Source organism: Melanostigma gelatinosum (genome assembly GCF_949748355.1).
Source record: "Melanostigma gelatinosum genome assembly, chromosome: 13".
NCBI classification, from domain to species: Eukaryota; Metazoa; Chordata; class Actinopteri; order Perciformes; family Zoarcidae; genus Melanostigma; species Melanostigma gelatinosum.
This window is the reverse complement of record NC_136646.1, coordinates 17,941,626-17,965,199: the sequence shown is the minus strand read 5'-3', so window position 1 is coordinate 17,965,199 and position 23,574 is coordinate 17,941,626. Positions and strand designations below refer to the sequence as shown.

Sequence of the window (23,574 nt, the reverse complement as noted above, 5' to 3'; positions counted from 1 at the left end):
CTTGCAAAGAACCATTTCAGGACCAAGTGAGCGTGTCCCAGTTTTCTGATCATCGCTCAGCCACAGGGTTTGGGCTGAGGCTGGACCGCCTCACCCACGATGGAGAGCCTGACATTGAGACGCTCTGCCCCGGCCTCCCTCTCCTCCGCTGCAGACCGCTGCTTCTCTGATTGAGAACAGAGGGAGGCATTGGCCCAGATGCCCTACAGATGTGACCTTTTTTAGGTACACTTGATTTGCCGAGCTGGGTAAGAGGGCTTTTGGTGGCAGTGAGCTCAGCTGAGTAGCAGCACAAAGGTGTCCGAGGCCACCCTTTGGCTGCATCGACCTCCAGGCCGGGGCCGAAGAGAGGCTGGCTGGAACGTGCCCCGCCGCAAGCCGGGCGAGAATGAGGCGTTTCCTGAGCAGGAAGGGCCGCTTCTCCCTGCGCCAGAGCAAGTCTGGAACCCGGAGTGCCTCCAAAGATTTCTGTAAGTCTCTTTCTCTGAATAGTAGTTTTTTTTTTTTTAATGTGATGCTCCTGAACTGTTTCATCTGCTGGAGGTAAGATGAAGAGAAGAGCGAAGAGCGACATTGTGTAACTGGGTTGCAGTAAGAAGTCTTTACAATCCTCTTGAGTGAAAAGATTATGATCCACAGCTTCCATGTCAGTGATTTCCTCGTCTATTTTAGATCAGTAATCAGCTGCAGTTTGATGTTTCCTCTCAGCGAGCTGACTCCACATTCTGTGGCTCTCTGTGAGTCTCTGGATGTGATGTATGTTTTATTCACTCAGCCACATCTCACCATGAATACTAAGCCCTGTGCTCCAGTGAAATCTCATTTGTCTTTTTATTTTGCATTGAAGCAGATCAGACATTTCTTCACAAAGTCTTCGACAGACTTATTCTTTTTGCACTTTTTGTTGCACTTGTTTGTTACTTTCTTTCTTCCCGTCTCTAATTTAGTGTTTCTCCGGCTGTCTCACTTTTCCTCATGTTTTTCTTTTTGTAATGATCAGAGGCATAGAAAGATGGAGACGGCGCAGTTTGGTGCTGCTGGTTTGATGGATGACTCTACGCAATTGTTTGTCTATCTGCAGTTTTATAATGTATCTTACGTAAATGTGCTCCGTTATATTTTCCCATGTCAAATTTTCCCTTCCAAACATGCAGCGTGGAGACACTTTGTCTTACGTTGAGACTCAATTAAAATCCTTCTTGATGGGAGTGGCAGTGCTGCCTTGACTTGAGGCAAACAAATTTCATAAAATAACATATTCAGGTGTTTTCTGTAATCGTATCTGGTGAAGTTTCTAATTTTGCCTTTTTAACTGTAAGTAGCCTTTTAATATAAATGTTTCAAAGAAAAATGCAAAGAAATAATAACTAAACAAAATTAAACTAAAATATCCACAAGCACAAAGGTTGTGCAGATTTTCATTTTGTGATCCACAATAGATCATAAAGTGGGTCCCTATAATATCACATGTCTGGATGAGCGGAGATAAAGTAAAGTCAGCCTGTTGGGACATTTTCTGCTGCAGTAGAATGAGGCCAGTGACCAGGGGAAGGCCAGCGGTTCATGTGGACTAGATACCAGCAGTCAGAAATAACCTGCTTCACTTTATTCTTTCCTTTTACTGTCATTCAGCGTACAGAAAAACAAATCTATTGATCTAAACGTGCTTTTTGACTCGACTTGTGTGTCCATGTGTGGCTTCATTAGGTACACTCGTGTTCCTAATGCTACAGCTCCATCACTGAGATGCCCTATTTAAACCAACGCACCGCTTGACCTCCATTTTACAGCTCACCACCTGCTTCTTTGTATGAGCAGCTTGCGCCAGATTAGCAATGTTCCTACATTCTAATATAACATACATATCCTATAAGCAGTAAAACATTTCCGCTCCCGATTTAAAAACCTGTTAAAGTCTAAAACCGATGCACTTGGGCCTTTTTCCAAGTTTCATCTTCTGTCCATCCTCCAGACCTCGGCCTCCCAGCTACCAATCAGAACTGGCCTGAGGCGTTCGGCTTCCGACTGGGTGGCACTGGGCCAAGCTACATCCTGTCGGTGGTGGAGGGCAGTAGTGCCTACCTGGCTGGCCTGCAGCCGGGGGACCAGGTGGTGGACATCGAGGGCCAGGATGTGACCAACCTCAGCACACCAGCACTGGTCGCTCTGGCTCAGACCCTCAAGACGGTGCCACCCAGCATCGGAGTGGTGTCACGGATCGAACAAGTAAACTGACACCCAGTGCTCCATATTTAGTGTTTTTTTAATTTTTTATTGGTGGGTTAAAACGCACATAACATTCAGATGAAAACATCCATGCTTTTCCCCTCCTCAGATTGACGTCGCTCCTGGCCCCGATGGCCGTTTTGGCTTCACCATCATTGGAGACAGCCCTCTGATGGTGGAGGACTGCATGCCCAACAGTCCCGCTGGTCGCAATGGCCTCAAGGCCGGGGACTACGTCATCGAGGTCAACGGCATCCCAGTGAAGCATCACGAAACAGCAGCAGCCATGATCAAAGCAGCTCAGGGTCGGCCTCTGCGACTGGGCGTGCTCAGTATGGCCCGGCGGCCCAAGCGACTGAGCAGCAGCATGAGGGTGTTGTCGCAGAGCGGGGACAGCATCAGGGAGAGTCGCGCCCACAAGGCCATGGAGTTCAATAAGAGAGTGCGTCTGAAATAGGTGTTTGTCATTTAGTGTTCATTTGCATTTTGTGCATTTATTAATGTCCGTGCGTTTATTTACCCATCAGGTGGAGGAAGTGCTGGGAGAGGAGCCAGATGTGAAGGAACAGCTGTTTGACGTGCTCAAGCAGTACGCTGCCGAGAGGGACGTGGACAGTCTGGCTGAGGCCCTGCCCGACATCTTGATCACAGAGGAGCATCAACAGCTGATCGACAATGTCAGGTATCAGTTGCTCGGACAGACTTAACGTCAAACATGTCTGTGGTGTCTTGTTTAGAGTCTGCGTGACGAACCAGTCTTTTTAGTCCTTCCCCCGCACTAAAACCGACTCCTCTGGAAAATAAAAATCTGATTCACTGCAACAAAGTTCTGCTACTTTCATCTTGTTTCGTAATCTGTCACTGCCAGTGATGCAACCAGGACCAAGCATTACTATTTGAACCCGCTGTGCTGCTTCCCACTCTCAAAGGGTCTGCGTTATGTGCTTGTGAAGTTTCGAGTTGCATTGTAGTTCAGCTTGTGGGGAAGTAACTGAGACGTTAACTTGTAGGGGATGTTACTGTCTGAAACCCAAAACTCTTCTTCGATTTGTTTTGTTTGTGTTCTACATTGTTAAATAGGCTTTGCTAAAAACTTGGAGACATTTTAGACATTTTAACTAATCCAAACTGTGCGGCTCAATAAATGGTGAACTTTTTTTTGAAACGCAAAGACGCAACTCAGTCGGCCATCTATGATTTATTATATTTAGTGGCTTGTGGAAAATAACATTCAACAGGGCTAACTGAAATGCCCATGCAGATAACGTCCCAGCTGTGTTGTACATTTCAAATGGTTTTCTCATAATTATTGTTTTTGAGAACGCTTGTCAAAGTGCACTCGGTGCTATTTTATTGTGTGTAAAGGATTCACTGCACAGACTTCACACAACAATAAGGGCACAGAGACGGAGCAAAAGCTCCTTACTTACCTCATGAAAGCAATCGTTTAGGGACTCCCCCTCTCAGCATTTTGCTGTGAAATGCGGTAGAGGTGTACATCAGCAGCACATATGAATAACTGCCCTGATATATGACTGCTGCCCTTGGGTGCTAGAATTGTTCTGTGTCTTCCCTCTCAGGTACAATACACAAGAGTATGGTGAGAAATTCACTTCAGAATATTGCATTTCTTCCTCATCAGCATTGATCGGAAAATCAAAACCCAAAACTCAATACCTCTGCATGCACTTGCATTTCTTTTTTTTTCTTTTTTTTCAGTCCCCACCTCCTCTCACTTTCTCTCACTTTGACATTCTCCCTGTTGGTCTCTTTCTTTCCCATTTCTCCCTGTCAGCTGTGATGCACTCTTTGATGCACGCACCATTTGTCTTTTGTGGATCACATCATTGGATGCTCTTTATTCCCTCCTCTGCATATAGCTCTTAGCTGCAACAGCCAGTTTGCTGCTGCTGCTGCTGGTTGAGATATGCACACATACCAAAACAGAAAAACATGCAGATGCTTAGACTGGGTGCCCACAGCACTGCTTCTCTCACACACATGCATGCAGTCATTGCACTGAAGGTCTATGTGGGAAGAAATGATGAATTGCTGCCTCAGGTGAGTACTTAGAAATACTTTGCCATTGTACAGTTGCAGATTTTGTAGCATGTAACTGCTCATCAAGTTTCTATAAGATGTTTGATCGATCATGAAGGAACCTGTACTGTTTTTAAAGCGCTCTATGGTATCAGTCTTGTAAAAATCCACTGGCATCGAGTTTTTCTGGCGATTGGTTTTTGGGGAGTAATTCGTTCTCCTTCCAGCCAAACGACAAAGCGGTTGTCCAGCCATCTCAGTTTCCTCCGACACAGCTGTCTCTGTCACAGCTTTGACAGCACATTTCCTTCCTTAATAAGCTGCCTGTGAAAATGCTTTGTATTGCACAGGAGTGCCATTAATTATGCATGAGCTGTATCCATAGAGGACTAACTGTTTTTGCTGCTTCCCTCACCTCTAGCCACTGAGAAAAGTACAGTTACTCTCCCAATAGGAGCCGGAGTCTATCTTTAGATTAGATATATTTACTTCAGATCGCTGTAGCACCCATAATTAAATTTAGTTGTGTCAAGACCAGGTGCACTGTAATCTTGACATGCTTTGATATGCAAAGTTTTTCATCTTCCCTTCCTCTGCCTGCTGCGTCATTGTGTTGTCATTATCGGTGCTGTTTTGTGCAACAATATGTTCGTTTATGCCGATTAGGCTGTGAAAGTCCTTATCCTTGTCTTATATTCCATGTTTGAAACAGCGCTTCTATCTGGTGAACGTGTTCCTGTGGTCGGAGCCTGAGGGAGTTTTGCTTGCATGTTGTCCATGAGCCAGGCCGCAGGGTGGTGTTGGTGTTAATGGCTGCTGCTGACAATGAAATGTCTCAGACACCTGGGGAAGAAATGTAATGTTGGAGTTCTCTGTTGTTGGGGACATGTGTCGCTGATTATATTTTTGATAGACATGCTTCAAGGCAGCTTTTTATAGTCTTTGCCATGCTAACAGTTGTGCATCCAACCTACCAGCAGGAATACCAGTATTTATTTATTTACCAGGGAGAATGCGCATTCATCAATATTTCAGTTTATATTTCAAAGAAATGTGCCCGAGTTGGCTGGAGAGCAAATTTTTGTCAAATGAATGGCCTAATATTATCAATACAATGCTACAGCAAGCACTATTTTACAGAACAATGCAACACATTACAATGCAATACAACAAACATACATAAATACATTAAAAAAGGGACACCAAAGTTGTTCATCATGAGCTGGATGCCATGAGCTGGATGACAGTTTGAGGTGTGGAGAATCGATGTGTCTGCCACTGAGGCTGAATCTCCCTCTTTCATTAATCCACTGTCTCCTTCTGTCTGCCTATCTGTCAGTCTCTCTCCTTCCACCTCAATCACTGTCACTTCTGGTGACAGTCACACTCGCATATGAAAACTCTCCACCCACCCCACTTCAGTCCGATAATGAGCGGTCAGAGGATGCGAGGTGTGCTTAACAGTTTACCGAGTTGTTTCTTCTGTATTTTCTTGGAAAACTTGACCGGCTGGGCCGTGCTCTGCTCAGTCTGTCTCTGTCCCCTCGCCGATTTGCCTCGCCCTCCCACAGGATGTGTTCTATTTTTAAGCAGCCTACTTCTTTTAATAAATTCTCTCTTAGGTTTCTGACACATTTGCCAGTGTTGATTTAAACGGCTCTGAAACCCAGGGGTTAGCAAATGCTTGAACACTTGAAAGCTCTGCAAAAGGTGATGTATGTGGAGTGTCATTAGAGTCAATATTGGAACATCTAGCCGCTGTTCTGTTCTTGCGGTCCTGTTGTGTTATGGTAATTTAATGTAATTGTATTGAACTGAAGGCCTTTGCCTCATATTCAATCTGTATATTGACTACAAAGGACTAAAACATGTTTTATGAGTCAGTCGAGTTGTTTTGGGCTGGAAATGTCTGGAGACATTTTGAAAGATGTCGCACAGACGTGACAAAGTTGCTGCACACACACACACACACACACATACACACACACACACACACACACACACAGACTTACACCCACACAGTCATTGTGCTGACCTGCCTATGAAATTCCGCTGGGGCTCTCCTCTCCACTTCTCTCATCTCTCCCTCCTCACTTACTCCTTTGTTCGTCTCATTCTTTCCTTCCTCCTCCACTGAGGGAAGAGAAAATGTGTCACTCACTACCTCTTACTGCAAAATGAAGGACGACTCAGTGACGAGGATTATCGTTTTAACTGTGACTGAGAAGACTTCCATGCGGTGACCTGACTTGACCCTGGCTTCTTTGGAGGAAAAAGGGGGCAACAGATGGGCACAAAGAGAGTGCGGCCCCAAACCGCTGATGATGCTACCTGAGGATGTTTTGGAGGTGTGGAGGGATGTGAACCACATCCACTCTCACAGTTTGCTCACTCTCTCGTTCTGTCTCTTTCTTCCTCTGGCTGCTTTTCGAGCCTGCAGCAAACGCTTTTGAGATCCAGGACACCTTACTTTTATCATCTTTCTCTTCTTTCCCCTTTGTCCGTCCGGGAGAGTTTGTTTATTCAGGCTAGATGGGGACTCACCGAGATAGAGGAGAAGCATTTGCATTGCTTAACTGAGCACAGGCGCTTCCTCAAAGCCCCGAAGAGCCATGCGAAGGGATAGGAGCCTTTCCAGACACTTTCGGTATGGCACTTTTCCTTTGCTCTCAGCAGCGCTCACTGTGCTTTCTGTTGTTTGTGCTGACTTGTATCTGAAGTTGCTGAAGTATTGTTGTGCAACTATTTTCTGTGTGTTTGTTCTGAAGTTTGTATTGGTGATTATTTTACACTTTTTCGTTGGCATGCGAAACTGTGAAATATGATGAGAAAACTTGAAGATTCTTGCAAAACTCAAGAGTTTGACAAATACTGTTTTTCTTGATTTGCCCGTCTGTGGCTTTTTAATTTAATTCTGTGTCTACATCTACATTTTGTGTTTGCAAATGAATGACTGGCTCAGCTGTGCAATTAGCTGATCAGAAGTGGGTCTGATAATAATGGTTCTGGCAATGAGTTTTCCAGCTGATTGCAATTGTCATTCATCCCTCTGTGTACTGTGTCCTCCTTCAGGCCTAATTATAAACTCCTCTCGCCCTCCTTATAATTCAGGGCATCCCAAGGCCTACATCCAACTTCAACAGAGGAAAGCTGTAAAGTTTCTGTTCACTTGTTTTGGCCGATTTGACAAATGAAATATTCTTTGGCTGAGATCTTAGCATGACGAAGAGCTGTTGGAGGTGATAAAGTTATTGGAAATCAATAGAGCCGGGCCTTGTGTCATGAATACATAATAAATGGCCCCATTCAGTTTAGTTTTCCCTGTCCGCCGTTTGTCTGAGCAACTGTGACGTATGAGTGTAGTTTGGGAAAGTTCTGTGGCCTACATCGCCTGTAAGCACATACTTGCCTGCTTCATTCCCAATAGTAGCATGACCCTGGCCTAGAAAGAGCTCTAGTTCTCCACTTTCTCTCTTTCCTTGTTTCCAACTTTGTCATATTTTACTCCTGGTTTCTTCCATTCTTCATATCGACTCATGACTTTCAACTTTTTTAACCAACTTCTTTCTTCGTCACCCACTCCGCCTTTTTATTTCACTGATTGCGGTACCAATTCATGTTGTTGTGTTATGTCTCAAACTCGAGTTGTTGTAGTTCATACTCTTGTTAGACTCTTGCTATAGCCTGGTGACACAGACGAGCACATTTCAGCACCCTGGGGAAGTTTTGACATTTTGCTGCAAAAACACATGTAGCACTTTATCACTGTCACCCATCAACACCACTTCCCTTGGCTTTCATTTATATGAATGGTTTCATAGTGATCAGATGAAATTGTATCAATGGAAGTGATTATCCTTTCAAGATGAGCCTTCATGTTTAGTTTTTCACCCTGGCATCACATCCACAATACTCTAAGTGTGCTGATAGGACCAAGATCATCCATAAGAGATGTGATTGTGTATCATCATTGTGGTTATAATGCAGCCTGTGTGATGGATTAACGTTGTAGATAGAGGTAAAACAAAAGGGGACCCACGATTGATCCCTGTGGAACACCATATAATGGATTCACTTTTTTTGACATGTATAGATAGTTGTTAATACAATGTAACATACTGCCAAGGAGTCAGTCACTTTTCCAGTCATAAAATGGTGTGATTGACAGTTTTGATTGTGGTGGTGAGATCAAGAAACACAAGGATGCACAGATCTTTTAGGTCTGTTCTTTCTGTGTTGAGATATTGCAAGTAAGTGTTGAGTTAAGACGACAGATACTGGGATCAGAAGCTTCTGCTGATTGTGCTTATTGAAGATAAGCGTAAACACAGCTTCAAAACATTTTTTAAAGCATAATTGATTGCATTATTTTACTTTTTTCTGTGATATAGCCTGCCGCCGCAGTCGTTGTTGTTTTTATATAGCTTGCTTATGACACCAGCAGTGTTTCCACAGATGGGTTAACTCCCAATAAACCGTGTGCGCTTATCAGATGGCACACACAAACTCAAACTCAGTGATCAGCAGTTAACTCCAGATTCCCATCTTGTGACTGCATGTGTGTGCATTGCTCCACAAGGTATCAGACCAAGAGAAGTTGTGGATGGGACAAACTGTACTGTTCCTGAAGTGCTACTCACTTAAAGCTGTTTGGGACAATGTCACTTGCAAAATACAACCATAAATAAGATGAAAGTTTATCAATTGGACACAAGACTCTGACGCATTGATTGCGAAGTAGAAAGTCTGCCTTGTGATTTACTCTTTATATGATGAAATGTAGCCGATTAAATGAATCATCTTTATGTACGACGAGCATGGGCTGTTGGATTTTCAGCTTTAGAGTTTATGACCAGGTTTATGAAAGTTGCAAAGTTAGTGTTTTGTTAGACTTGCACACTGATGTAATTTGGATATGGTCCCAGGGTTTTTTTGATAGCTGTAATTACAGGTGTGCTTTTTGATGTGTGTGTGTGAGCAGTCTTGCAAAAGTCAGGGGGGGGGGGGGGGGGGGTTGGTATTCAAAATAGAAAAGGGACAAATGAGGCGTGTGTACATGGGTGTGAGACGGAGGTTTGATTGTGTATGTGTATGCAGAGCCATCAGATTAAAGAGAAAGAAAAAAGGTGCCCTATATTTGTAGGAAAATCGTAGCCTGAAACATATTTCACAACAGTTATCGGCAATGATTCTTCCATATCTGGATCATATCTGTTGTTATGTATCTGTGTTGTTCTTGCAGATAATTGGCCTATAATATAAACATGGGGTTTTATAGGAGTAGACATTTAAAGCAGAACAAAACATCAGTGGTAAGGGTCATAAAATAGTTTTGTTGATGTTCTGTTATAGAAGAGGCAGCGATACCATTTTTAGACCAAGTCTCAGGCAGCTTAGATACAAGCTCTATTTGACAAGTTTGATGCCAACACTACAATCCTAATTTTATTCACTGGACACTTTCTTTTCTAATGCGGCACTCAAAACAGACTGCAGGAAAGTGGGTGCACTACGCTTACAAACCCAGCTCTGGAACACCCTAAATCTCACAAACGGATATCTCAGAGTATCCGAGGGTGGGTTTTTCCTTAAGAGGATAACTGCATAAGGAGTCTATTATGGGAGGGGGAAAGTAATACTGATAGGGGGAGAGGAGCACTTTCTCACAGAGCTGGCTCTGGCTTTGAGCTTCCTTTTTTCCCTGCGTATTAGCAGAGAACTGTCACTGATACTGAACACTCTTACCTGCAGCTGCTGCTGTGACAGGACCACACAGACAAAGCTCATCTTTTTTCTCTTTCATTCTCTCACACACATGCATACACCCACAAAAACACACAAAAACTAATATTGGACCAATCCCTTCTACCTACCGCGGCCGTCCCATGAGACGATATGCCACTGAACTATTTTTGAACCAATTAAGTGGATCCTGCAGCTGGAACAATATGTAGATCGGAACATCGGAACGGTTTTTTTCTTGGATACATTGGACGATGGATGCTTTGAGAGATCAGGATGAATAATTTTAGATTTTGTGGGGTTTTTGGCTGAATGCTTCTCTGATATGATTTTGTTGGATGTCAAGATTTTCAGTAAAGCCTATTTCTGAGTTTGTGTCTGATCCCACAATGTTCGCCAGGATCTTCATTCCCAAGAAGCACCGGGAGCGTTTTGACGAGGTGGTGTCCCAGAGCCTGATGAGCCGGATCAAAGGGCGGAGCTTCAGTGACCCTAGCCGCAACCACCTTCGCCGCAGTCGGAGTGAGGATCACTCCGAACGCCTTTTGGTGTCCACCCGCGCCAGTTCAGTGCCACGCACCCACGCAGAGGAAGCCGTGGTCCCCCCCGCCCGAGGCATGCGCAAGACCACCTCACTCATTGCTGGTCACTCCAGTGGCACCACCACCAACTGCAGGTCTGTATTAAGTGTCATATTGCAGATTTTTCTTCAACAGTATTTTCTTTCCTCATCCTGTCTTTTTTTTAGTTCCTGTGTTTTGACCTTTTATCAGCAGGAGTCACATCATCATCATCATCATCGTCATCCCATTTTCACACCAGCTACACAGTGCCATGTCATTTTAGCTTTCAAAGAAAACCCGTTGTCCTAAAATAGCATCTCCTCTTTTCTTACGTCTGATCAAATTTAAAACCATTCTACATGAGAACTGTTGTGACAAGTCTTCTTGTGTAGCATGGAATTTATGTGAATTAAGATGAGTAGGAGTTCAGTGAAAAACAGACCCTTTTAGAGATTAAGCCAATGGGAACATGAACCTATTTAGGCAGTCATGGCTCTCCTCTTGCTCTCTTCATCTGCTGTGACATTGTTTCTTGTCGTGTCTTTATGAATTGATGACAGTTTGTTGTCTGATAACAAAATCCTGATCACATCAGGATTAAATGATGGTAAACAACACAAGTACAAACATCCTTTCACTATCTCTTGAAACGGTAAGAATAAAATGCCCCTTACCTCTTCTATGGTTGATTTATGAGGATGTTATACATTTCCCCTGGGATATACTGTCCATATTTAAGTTTGGGTTTTCATGCAGCATGGGAATTTAAAGCAGTCTACTGAATATGGAAATCTGCAGTTGGACTCCAGATTAGACTGCATAATTTGTCTCATTGCAGATAACGTTTGTAACAGATCACAGCCCCTGCACTGTGTGCAATGAGCTATAGTGATGAATGGATTCTACCACCCTTATTTAAGCACAGTTTGTGTCCTTTGTGTCATATTACTTAAGTCTAGCAGGGTTTCTATATGGTAGCCCATGTATTATTTAACTGTAGGAAAACTATTATTGGTATTTTAATCATTGTGTGTGTGTGTATGTATGTATGTATGTATGTATGTGTATATGTATATATATATATATATATATATATATACACACACATATATATATATATATATATATATATATATATATATATATATATATATATATATATATATATTTAAATTATATATATATATATATATATATATATATATATTTAAATTATATATATATATATATATATATATATATATATATATATATATATATTTAAATTATATATATATATATATATATATATATATATATATATATATATATATATATATATATATATATATATTTAAATTATATATATATATATATATATATATATATATATATATATATATATATATATATATATATTTAAATTATATATATATATATATATATATATATATATATATATATATATATATTTAAATTATATATATAATTTATGCAGCCTGTTTATTCCTCTGTCCTGTCATTAATCAAAGCTCACATTTCTCTCTTTAGGACAGTGAGAGTGTGTAAGGGTAACGCCAGTTTTGGCTTCACTCTAAGAGGCCATGCTCCAGTGTGGATTGACTCTGTCATCCCTGGTAAGTAAAAACAAATGTGTGTGTATTTCACTCTTTATGATTATTTGTGTGTATGTGTAAATTATCAAGCTGTTGTCATATGAGAGTACTTTTAGTTATCACGCTGTAATAACGTTGTACCTTTTTAACAGTTTTTTTCTTCATAAAGCTTCCAAAAGCTACCACTGTACTGTCCGTGTAATGATCAAATCAGACATCTCTTCCTCATTTTCTGTTCTGCAGGAAGCCCAGCAGACAAGGCAGGTCTTAAACCAGGAGACCGCATCCTGTTTCTCAATGGACTGGACATGAGGTTGAGCTCTCACCCGCATTCATTTTATAAATTCTTTGCAAATTTGTGCACAAGTTCAACAAAAAAACATGCAGTTTCTAAATATAATTTAATAGAAAATGATCATATAAATGTGGTAATATATTTCCCCTCTTAGAGCTCTTTTGTTGTCTGTAGAGCTCACGTAGTTGTTGAATTGAGTGGAAATCTCATTTTGGAAAGATTTGGTAGACCAGTTTCGGGAAAAGACAAACAATGTTAAAGCAGCTCCCCTGAGAATGTAAAACTTTCTTTATATTACAGGATATGTCATGTTATCTGCAGAATACAAAAAGCTTTTAATATAAATGCCAAACTAATTTAAATTGGGGGGATTGAGCTTCTTTCTAAAAGCATTAGTTTGCAGATGCAGTTAAAAGCTTGTCGTGTGTGTGTGTGTGTGTGTTCACGTGTTTGCCTGTAGGACGTCCTCCCATGAGAAGGTGGTGTCGATGCTCCAGGGCAGTGGCGCCATGCCCACTCTGGTAGTGGAGGATGGTCCGCCTACTTTCACCCTGTCAGAGCAGGACCTGGCGGGGGGCGGCGTTCCCACAGAGCCTGCCCGCTCCCCTGTGTTCAGCTCCCTGCAGTGGGTGGCAGAGATTCTTCCGCCCAGCATCCGGGTTCAGGGCCGCACCTTCGGACAGCAGCTGGAACACCTGCTGACCATCCAGGAGAGGTACACCATCTGCAAGGCTCTGGAGAACTTCTTCCAGCACAGGTGAGCAAAGGGGGAGGGGGAGTGGGATGAGATAGATGGAAGTGATGTGCAAAAAAAGGAAAAGGGGAGGGGGACAAAAAGTGTTGAGAGGAATAACTGAATGTTTATATTGTTGTACTGTTGGGGCTGGTATGTGTTTTTATATTCAACCATGATTGGCATGTAAATTACAGTAAACAAATGCGTTCTGGAGGTACAAATATATCAAAATAAGGTGGTTAAGTGTCACAATTTAACACAGGAATCAGGAAACAAAATGGGCTTCTATTGGAATACACAGAATTAATCTCGTGTCTAGTTTGCCACACCCGTGGGAGACCATTTCCACGAGCTCAACTTTTGACCTCTGATTGGAAAGCCAGGCGATCTCTGTCACCTTGCCTGTGTTTCCATGGCAACAGGAATGTTGACACTCTGATCGTGGATGTGTTCCCGGTGCTGGATACTCCAGCCAAACAGGTGATCTGGCAGTTTGTTTACCAGCTGCTGACGTATGAGGAGCAGGAGCACTGCCAGAGCAAGATCTCACGCTTTCTTGGATACAAAGCGCCAGGTGTGTGCACACGTTTTCAGTTATTTTTTTTAAGTGCAATCAGCTCGGGGTGCTCCAGCCCTTCATACACCTTTGCCTCTTCCTCTGCATTGCCAATATGTGTGTGTGTGTTCCAGTTCCACCACCACCACCTCCCCCTCCTCCGGAGCCCGAGGTTGTCTCCGAGCCCCATCGACGTAGCAGCTCCATGAGGGTGACAGGGACCACGTACAGGAGCAGTGTGAGGGGACGTAGCTCCGATGACCTGGTCATTGGCACACACTTGGGCATGGGTACAGAACTTCATTATCTTCATTATAATCCATAGCAACAGTAACACCATGCAGAATTATTGTGTCATGACACCCTTGATTCTTATCACCACCATTGCTATTATTTTCAGCATTCGCATTATCCTCATTGAGAGCATAAACACAGCTTTTTGTTTCCAGCTTCCAATTTATTTTACGTGGCAAGTGTGGCTCACACTAGTTTAGTTCATACGGTTTTAAGATTTTATATGCTTAATAATTGTTATAGTTTGGTTGGTGGCCCAAAGATAGGCGGAGAGAACTGTCAGCCCAAATCATTTACCTCCTAACACCTGGCCAAACTTGGCCACCGTATGTATATGAGCCAGAGCTAACTCGGTTACCTGGTTGCTTTAGGCCTCCGTGGAGAGACAGTTCTGGAGACGGGTATGAGGTTGGCTCCAGGAGAGAGACAGTCAGGAGATGGTACTTCCCTTCCTGAGACTCCTAACAACCTCACCAATGTACGTACCGAAGTCCTCATACAAAAAACATACAGTAAATTTCAACGTATAAGATTCACCATTCACTTCATCATTAGGGCAACTCTTACTCTGGTTTCTTTGTACATTTCCACCATACAAGCTGTCAGCAGTGTACGCTGAACTGGAGAACATGTATTCATCCAAGAGGTCCAAGTCTCTGAAGAGTCGTCCTCCTCCCACTCCCGACAGTTTGCTGGATCTGGAGCCTCCCTCGCGCACAGCCTCCCCTACAATACATTCTAACACAGGTAGCTGAAAGTATACACACAGTAAACTCTTAGCAGCTGGAATTATATTTAACTCGCTGTAAAATAAAAATGAATACCGTGCGGATATATTGTGTGTGAAAGTGTGTGCTGTTTGTGGTTTTGATGGAAGAGAAGGAGGATAACAAAATGTTAAATCCAAAGGTAGCCAACCCATTTCTGACTCAACTGAATATCCTTCAATTTTGCATTGAACGAATATTTGTGACTTTGTAAATTCACAGAATAGAGGAGATTTTCTCAGCCTGGGTGTTGCAATTAGTTTAAGTTTAGCTTGTTAGATTCGTACTTGTGTAGGAAAGGTCAGAGCTGACATCACACATCTTGATAGAGCACTATTTTTAATTTTTTAACAAGTTGCCACCTTTGACTTGATTTGGTCTAACCATGGGATATGGATGTAGAGCTCACATATGAGGGGGAGATAAGAATACCCTCATATTCAATCTACTCAGGTTGCAGGCATGTTAGGTGTGTTGAGGAGGAAACTCAGGTGAACAGACTGATGTCGAGGCGTATAGCTCAATTCAAGCAATAAGGTTTATTTGTAACAGAAGTATTATGTCCAGCAGTTAAACGTGCACGGACCTAGAAAAGTTCACTCTGTAGGAGCGAATGAAAAGCTAAAAGGCGCTTAGACAGAGTAGTTCAGAGTTCTAATACTTCTCACTGTGTTCAGACGAGCGCTATGAATGCCCCGTCTGGAGTATTTGACCTTCTTGCACTAGAACTCACATATCCGCGTATAAGCTGTGTTTAACATTGAATGAACATATTTTATTTACAGGTGGAAGGAAGGCACTTTTAAGTCGAGTCTAATATAATCCATATTGACAGCATTGAACCACATACAGTAAAGAGGATATGGTGATGGTGGAAGTGGAACTAGAAAACACACATTTTAAGACCCCTTTCAATCCGAAAAGTGTTTTCTGCAATGTACAGCTCCTCTGAGAGACGTCTTAAGTTTGACCATTTTGTGTAGAACCTTTCACATTTTCCATTGTAGAGAGAAAGCCTCTTCTTACTTGCACACAAAATAACAATTTGTCACATTTACTTTGTAAAATCTAGTTCATTATTGGAGCTTTTTAAAAATCGAGTGGGGGGCTGGGGGGATTTTCTACAGATTGTCTAGAAGAGAAAGTGTGTTGATATTTTTCGTGGTTTATTGTAGATTTAGTTGGAAAACAACAATTTTTAACAGTTTACTAATTTAACCAAACTTTACTGAATTTATTTACTTTTAGTCTTCATGTATTTGTTCTATTTAAATATCTGAAAGACAGTAAAGAGTCATTGCACCTTCAGAGATTTAGCCGTCATTATACAACACTGTATGTCTCTTCCTCAATCTCAGGTAGCCGAAAAGGCCCCCCACCCCCTACATGCTGGCCAGAGCCCCTCCCCAGCCCTCCCCAATCCCAGTTCTATTCATCTGGGCTGACGAGCCAGATCAGTGGGGAGTCCAACCCCTACATCAGCCTGGACAGTCCCCCCCCATCACCCCCAGAGCCCCCTGACTACCTATCTACTCCCCCCGGCGTCCGCAGCAACAAGCGGCGTTACACCTTCTCCAAACCACCTCGCTCAGAAGACACAGATCGCTTTCTGGATGCACTGAGCGAGCAGCTGGGACAGAGGGTGGCCATCATTGATGACTTTCTGACTCCAGAGAACGACTATGAGGAGGTAAAGTAACCGTTATGAATGAATATGAAGTCTGTAGCCTCGATATGAAGAGACATTTACAGAGAATTAGCAGATCATTTGACTATTGATGTTTATTTTAGTAATCGTGTGCATGAAGTCAGATGTTATCAGTTCAACAATCTGAATCTTTTTATCTGTGCTGCACATTGCAGATTATTTAATTACTACTCTACAAAAGGAAACAAACAGGAGAGAAGTCTCTAACAGTGTGTTGAAAATGATTTTAGAGGTTGTTTTGTTTGGTGTAGAAAGAAAAAGACCTATAGGGTCATCTATCAGTTGTACAGTTCTTGTGAAAATACCAATGTTCCCATCATTTTTGGTGATAGCGGGTTAATTCTGTATGGTGAACTGATTCTCTATGGTATGTAGGCTGTGCGTCCAAATGTGAAATAGGACAGACCCCTTGACACACATACAGAACGGGTACAGAACATACTCTCCTTTAAAATAAGACACAGTGAAACTTAAGATTTAGAGTGAAACTAGGTTTAGAGAATAATCTTTTGCAAAAATAAAATTGCAATGTAAACGGACTCGCATACAAGATTCTTTCCCTGTACGTTGTCCTGTATAGTTTATTTCAGGTAAGTTTTACGGTCCATCACTCTGACCTCAAAGAATCATTAAATACACAATCTGGTATCCAAATGCAAACAAAAGAGCATCACCACATTCAACATTTCATGTCAAGTCTGCCCAATAAGTGTGTGTCAAAAAATGTTCCTGTTCTAACCATGTTTGTACAGCTCTTGCAAAGAAATGTTGGTACAGGTGATCCTGTAGAACCTGCCAAGTTTATTTAAATGACCATATTTATGTGTAAAAGAATTTCACAAGTTCCAATTTGACCATGAAGGGCTAATGAAGTGTAATTGGTGTTAATGCCAGGATGTTGTGCAGATGGGCTTCCCAGATGAGGATGATGACGACGACAATGAAGAGGAGTTGGGGGTGGACGAAGATGAAAATGGAGGATTTGTGGCCCCAGAGCTCAGCAGTCCGAGTGATGTTCAAAGCAGCAGTGGAGAAGAGAATGCCTCCTCCCTAACCTACTCCTCCTCCTCCGACCACATCCCTCCACCCCCGATGACCCCTCCGCCACCCCCGCCTGTTCAGTTCAATGACCCGCCTCCTCCACCTCCAACACCTGCACAGACTCAGTCTCAGCACCAGCAGCAGCAACTTAGCTACACCCCTGAACACTCCCCAAGAGCATATGTGCCCATCCGCCGCAAATCTGGCCCCCCTCCCCCACCTCCGCCACGCAATAATCCACTACCTAAACGGCACTCCTTACATAAAGTGCTGCCCCCAAGAGAGGACCTTCAGGTCCATACTACCATACAAGAGCTAAAAGCCTTCCAAGAGAAACAAGTCTACCAGGAAAGACAAGCCTATGTGGAGCAACAACAAGCATATAAGGAGAGGCAGGCGTATGAGGAGCAGAAAGCCTATGAAGAACAACAACTGTTCCAAGAGCAGCAGGCTTATCAGGAACAACAGGCCTTTCAGGAGAAAATGTTCAAGGAGAGACAGGCTTACGAAGAGCAGAAGGCGTATGAGGAGCAAAAAGCTTTTGAAGAGCAACAAATGTACGAGGAGCAACAAGTCTACCAAGGAAGACAAGCATATGAACAGCGCCAAGCTTACCAAGAACAAAAAGAGTTCGAACAGCGTCAAGCCTACAAGGAGCAAAAAGCGCTTGAGGAGCTCGATGCCTACCAGGAGCAAAAAGCTTATGAAGAGCTTAAAGCATATGGGGAGCGTCAGGCCTACGAGGAGCAACAAGCATTTCAAGAGCAACATATTTACCAGAGCCACCATTCGATGCCTAACCAGCCAACCCAACAGAAAGCCCACTCACCGCTGCCTCCCCAACAACTCCACCAGTCCTTACCCCCCCTCCCCTCTCCAGACTCCTCCCATCAGCACGCTAACCATCCGCTGTATATGATGCATCAAGCACAGCAGCAACAGGCCCACCAGAGTCATCACCACCGACGTCTGTCCCGTTCAGCCCCACCTCCACACCAGGCATCGCCCCAACCAACAGCCCACCCAAGCCAACAAGGTCAATATGCTGAGGGCATCTACCAAAGTCATCAGGGCACGAGACCCCAGGCCCACCATTCCTCTGTGGAGATGCTTCACCAGATGCACCAAGCCCCAGCCCATCACGCTTCGACCGAGATGCTCCATCAGTTGCAACAATCCCAGGCCCACCATTCATCTGCTGAGATGCTCCAGCAGATGCAACAAGCCCATACCCACTTCTCGTCATCGGAAATGCTCCACCAAATGCACAAAACCAAGACCCATCATTCCTCAACAGAGGTTCTGAACCAAGGTCACCAGATGCAGCAAATGCAGCCCCACCATTCCTCGTCCGAAGTTCTCCATCAAGCGCACCAGATGCATCAGGGACAACCACACCATTCATCCACTGAGCTGCTCCATCAAATGCACAAACCCCAAGCCCACCACTCCTCCACAGAGCTGCTCAATCAAGCCCACCAGATGCACCAAACCAAGCCCCACCACTCCTCCACAGAGCTTCTGCATGAAGCCCAGCAGGAGCCTGCCTCCCTCCCTTTTCAGCCAAACCTGGACAGCCACCCCCATCAGAGTCGGAAAAGTCTTAAAGGTCATCATCAGACCCAAGTGTCACCGCAAGGGAGACACCAAGAACAGCAGATCCACCAAACCCATCACCCCCAGCCCACCAAACCCTCTCCCCAAAGACCCCACTCTATCCAGCAGACCCATCACCACTCCAGCGCACCTCAGATCCACCACATCCACCATATGACCCCACAGCCACCTCCGCAGGACTACCAACACCAGATTCATGTAATCCACCCTCCCCAGCAGCCCCACAGGCCTCAGCCTCTTCTTTCCACCTTTCAGCCGCTCCAGCCACACCAGCCCACCCTCTCCTCTTTCCAGCCTCTGCCCCAACACCACCAAGTCCAGCCCTCCACCCAAGCCACCCGCTCGCAGTCCCAGCCCTCACATCAGCTGCTGCAGCAGCAACACCAGCCCCAATCCCAGTCCCACCATAAGCAATTCCATGGCCAAAACCAGCCCCAGTCCCTCCCGCACTCACTATCTGACCCTTCAGAGCACCTGGAGCCCCCTCCGCCTCCACCGTTGCCCCCGCCCTGCTCCCCTCCACCGTTGCCCAGGCCTTCGCTCTCCAGGATGGACTCCAACCACATGAGTGTGAAGAGGTTACGCTGGGAGCAGGTGGAAAACTCAGAGGGGACTATCTGGGGACAGGTGAGCTTTGTGGGGTTTGGACTTGGGGAGCTGATGCCTCATTAATTCCAAATGAAAAACGATCTAACAGTCATGAAATTGTCATTCACCATTTTTGCATGTCTTTGGTAGTTGGGAGCTAATTCTGACTATGACAAACTGCATGACATGGTGAAGTATCTGGATCTGGAGCTGCACTTTGGGACACAGAAGAGCTCCTGTGAGTACAAGTGGCCGTATGCATATCTGCAGTGCTTTAAATGGAGGCACTGCGGAAAATCATAAGACTATATTGTAGCATTCCAGATTTATCATTAAGCCCCACTGTGCTGCAAATACAGTATTTTAATCAGAATGACAACATGCATCATTATTTCTTAGCAGCACATCATGATCAAGTTCTAGGATCTTTGCTTCCGTGGGGTGTGATTATTTAGTCATTAAATATACGGTATTTCACCGCTGAATTCTGTCTGACTGATCTAAAAAAAAAAAGCAACACCCCATGAATCCCCAGCTCTTTTTAAGATTACTTTTCCTCTCATTTTTCTCATTTTTGACTGTAATTGTGGGATCTAAGTTTGTTATTCTGCACTTGTACTGTTTGTAATTTGCTCCAAACCTGCTTAAAAAAATGCAAGAAATGCATCAGCATGTAAGAAATTTTTATTGCCATTTATCTCTCAGTCTGTTTGTGCCTTCCTAACATCTGGAACATTTTACGAACACTGATCCCATTTTTAGTGCCTGTTCCAGAGCCATCGCTGACAGAAACTTTCAGAAAGAAAGATGTGATTGAAATCCTGTCCCATAAGAAGGCCTACAATGCCTGTAAGTATAACATGGTATATTATTACATATTTCCAATATTCATAAACCCATATTAATGCTCTCCTATATGGTTCAGAATTAGGAATTCACAATTTCTGTTTATTGTCCTTTCAACATTAAGCCATCCTCATAGCCCACCTGAAGCTGTCTCCCGGTGAGCTGCGCCAGATGCTGATGAACATGGTCACTGATAGGCTGGAGCCGGACCACATCAAACAGCTGCTGCTGTATGCTCCTGATGCAGAAGAGGTCAAAAAGTATGAATGTTACAGACAGGACGCCAGCAAACTCAGTGAGCCAGACCAGTTTGTGTTGCAGGTATAGTCCTGGCAGGGTTTGGACGGGTGGGTTCTACTGTGTCTTACATTGTCCATATGCTTGTCATTGCGTTTATCACCACTCACTTCTTTGCTTGTTTTGTGTGTTATCCATCAGTTGTTATCAGTACCAGAGTACAAGACCCGCCTGCAGTGCCTCCTCTTCAAGTGCTGTCTGCAGGAGAAGACGGAGGAGTTGAGGGGCGCGTACGACTGTCTCTACAAGGCTTCGATCGAGCTGAAGGCGAGCAAGAAGCTCGCTAAGATACTAGAGGTAGCCTGCCGTTAAGTACAAGAACATGTTGTTTATAGCCACACCGCACAAACGATTTTAATCAGACACACAAATACATTGACAAACTTCTTTTCTTTTCTTTTTTCTTGAACTTCAATCCATTTTTATGGATTTTTGACTTTGAAGTGAAGCAAGACATCAAGAATAAAAATATATGAAAAATGTATTATCCATGAGTTCATATGAGAGATCAACAACATGTTGCAATTGAAACTGTCACAAACATTTGTATATGAAGTAGTTGTTTGACAGAGTTACATTTCTGCTCGCTACATTCTGTGTCTCATCAGTTTGTGTTGGCGATGGGGAACTACTTGAATAACAGCCAGCCGAAAACCAACAAGACGACAGGCTTTAAGATCAACTTCCTGACAGAGGTACATCATACTAATACATGTTCAAACCATGGGACCAAGTGTTTTTCAAAGAAGTCTGTGTTTTTCTCTCATCGTATTATGTTTATAGTTGATGACTTCATTGTGTCCTCTGCAGTTGAGCACAACTAAAACAGTGGATGGGAAGTCCACGTTTTTACATATTCTGGTCAAGTCGTTATGTCACCACTTCCCCGATGTGTTGGATTTTTCCAAAGACTTGACTATGGTTCCCCTTGCAGTCAAAGGTAGACACATTTTCTTTTGCACCAAAGTGATAACGTTTTAAATGTACTGCTCAATATTGGTTATTGTGTTTTTAGATTTCATTCTCCTTCTATTTCCTGTCTCCAGTAAACCTGAGGACGATCACATCGGATCTGAATGACATTCATACAACCGTCCAGGACATTCGCTCAGCTTGTCAGAAGATGCCAGCGACTGCCGAGGACCGCTTTGCTGTCGTCATGAGTGTATCCTTTACGATATTTGGAGCGCTGGTGAAGAATGAAATAGGTATAGTAGAGGAGATGATCAAACAGTTGTGCCCCTTTACTCCAGTATACGTAGAACTTTCTGGAAAACAGTCATCCAGCAATCCAGTCTCTGGAGTCCCTGCAACAGAGAGCTCTGGAGGAATTCAGCAAAACCGCTTCTTACTTTGGAGAAGACGGCAAAGCCACAAACACTGAGGCCTTCTTTGGTATCTTTGCTGAGTTCATGGACAAATTTGAGGTGAGAAAGAAAGATTCGGGTCTTAATTTATTAAAATAATTCCTGCTGTCCCACCTCTACAGTGTTACAGTCAAAACTATATGCATGTTGCCCTCTGTAGTTCTTTCTCAGCCTTCCACCAAACAATAAAACATAACACTTCTTGTAGATAAATGACTCTTATTACCTGATCACGTACAAGATTTTAGTTTTCAGAAAAAGGCCCATGCAATGTGATTAGAAAGGAGCACAGCGTGGATTTCATCAAAGCTGTAGAGAGAGAGAGTCTGCCAGGCTGCGGTGGTAATAACGAGCTTCATACAGTAGCAGGATCATTATGTTGACACTGAGTATTCAGCACTGTGCTGCAGCCTGACAGGCCCCTCGGGAGGCCAGATCCGAACAAAGAATTTTAAGAAACAAATTTGAGACAAGTTATTTAAAAACAAAAGTTGGATTTTAGCAGCTCAATATGAGCACGACGTTCAGAGCTGTTCACATTCAGTTCCCTGCGGTTTACACGAGCACAAATTGTTTTCCATGCAGCCTCAATGAATATCACTTTCAAGATCAGATTTATTTATTCATAGAATAATACCAACATCTTAAAGACCCAAAAGATATAAATTAACCATAACTAAAGACACACGTAACATAACAGCATATTCCACAAAAGCTATTTAAAAAAAAAAAAAACTAATAATACATTTATGTGAGCTTACAAACCCTGTTGTTTCTTTACCAAAGCGAGCTCTCAGTGATCAGCAAGCTGCAGAAAATCAGAAGAGCTCCAGAAGTCCACGAATGGCCTCCCCTCTGGCCTGGTAACACACACACACACACACACACACACATGCATATGGAGACGACTACATAGTTCATAAACACACACGACGCAGACACATTCACACATTCTGTTTTTACATGCACAAACACACGCACACACACCTCCTTAATGCACAATTTTGGGCAAAAAATAGATTTTATGTATCCACGTGTTCTTGGTAAAATTAAGAAAAGGAGAAGCGTTGACATGAGGCAAGAATAAATGTATTTTGCATCAAAGATGGACAAAATAGCTTCATGCCAGTGGTATAGTACACACTGTATATCCTTCTAAAACTTTAATGACTGAAACCGCTCCATAGAAAACAACCTTGTCAGGCCGTCGTGGTATCGCTACTATTTGAAAGACAGTTTCTCAGTAACGTCCTGTCGTTAAATATTTCTTTCTCTAAGCCTGAGTGTGTGTGTGCT

The 23,574-nt window shown here is 43.3% G+C and overlaps 1 protein-coding gene across 1 annotated transcript; it reads left to right on the top strand.

Annotated features, from left to right (window-relative positions):
* Window positions 1-388: 388 nt before the first annotated feature.
* Window positions 389-23,145, top strand: grid2ipa (glutamate receptor, ionotropic, delta 2 (Grid2) interacting protein, a; the record flags this gene model as incomplete). Its single annotated transcript, XM_079282594.1, has 23 exons — window positions 389-470; window positions 1,973-2,226; window positions 2,336-2,668; window positions 2,754-2,908; window positions 10,409-10,684; window positions 12,102-12,187; window positions 12,410-12,479; window positions 12,922-13,218; window positions 13,620-13,771; window positions 13,888-14,043; window positions 14,419-14,525; window positions 14,647-14,794; window positions 16,173-16,504; window positions 17,417-19,807; window positions 19,919-20,006; window positions 20,531-20,617; window positions 20,739-20,935; window positions 21,053-21,208; window positions 21,520-21,606; window positions 21,722-21,851; window positions 21,958-22,076; window positions 22,174-22,338; window positions 23,065-23,145. The coding sequence occupies 23 exons, from the start codon at window positions 389-391 to the stop codon at window positions 23,143-23,145; spliced, it is 5,949 nt and encodes a 1,982-aa protein (XP_079138720.1).
* Between the last annotated feature and the right edge of the window lie 429 nt (window positions 23,146-23,574).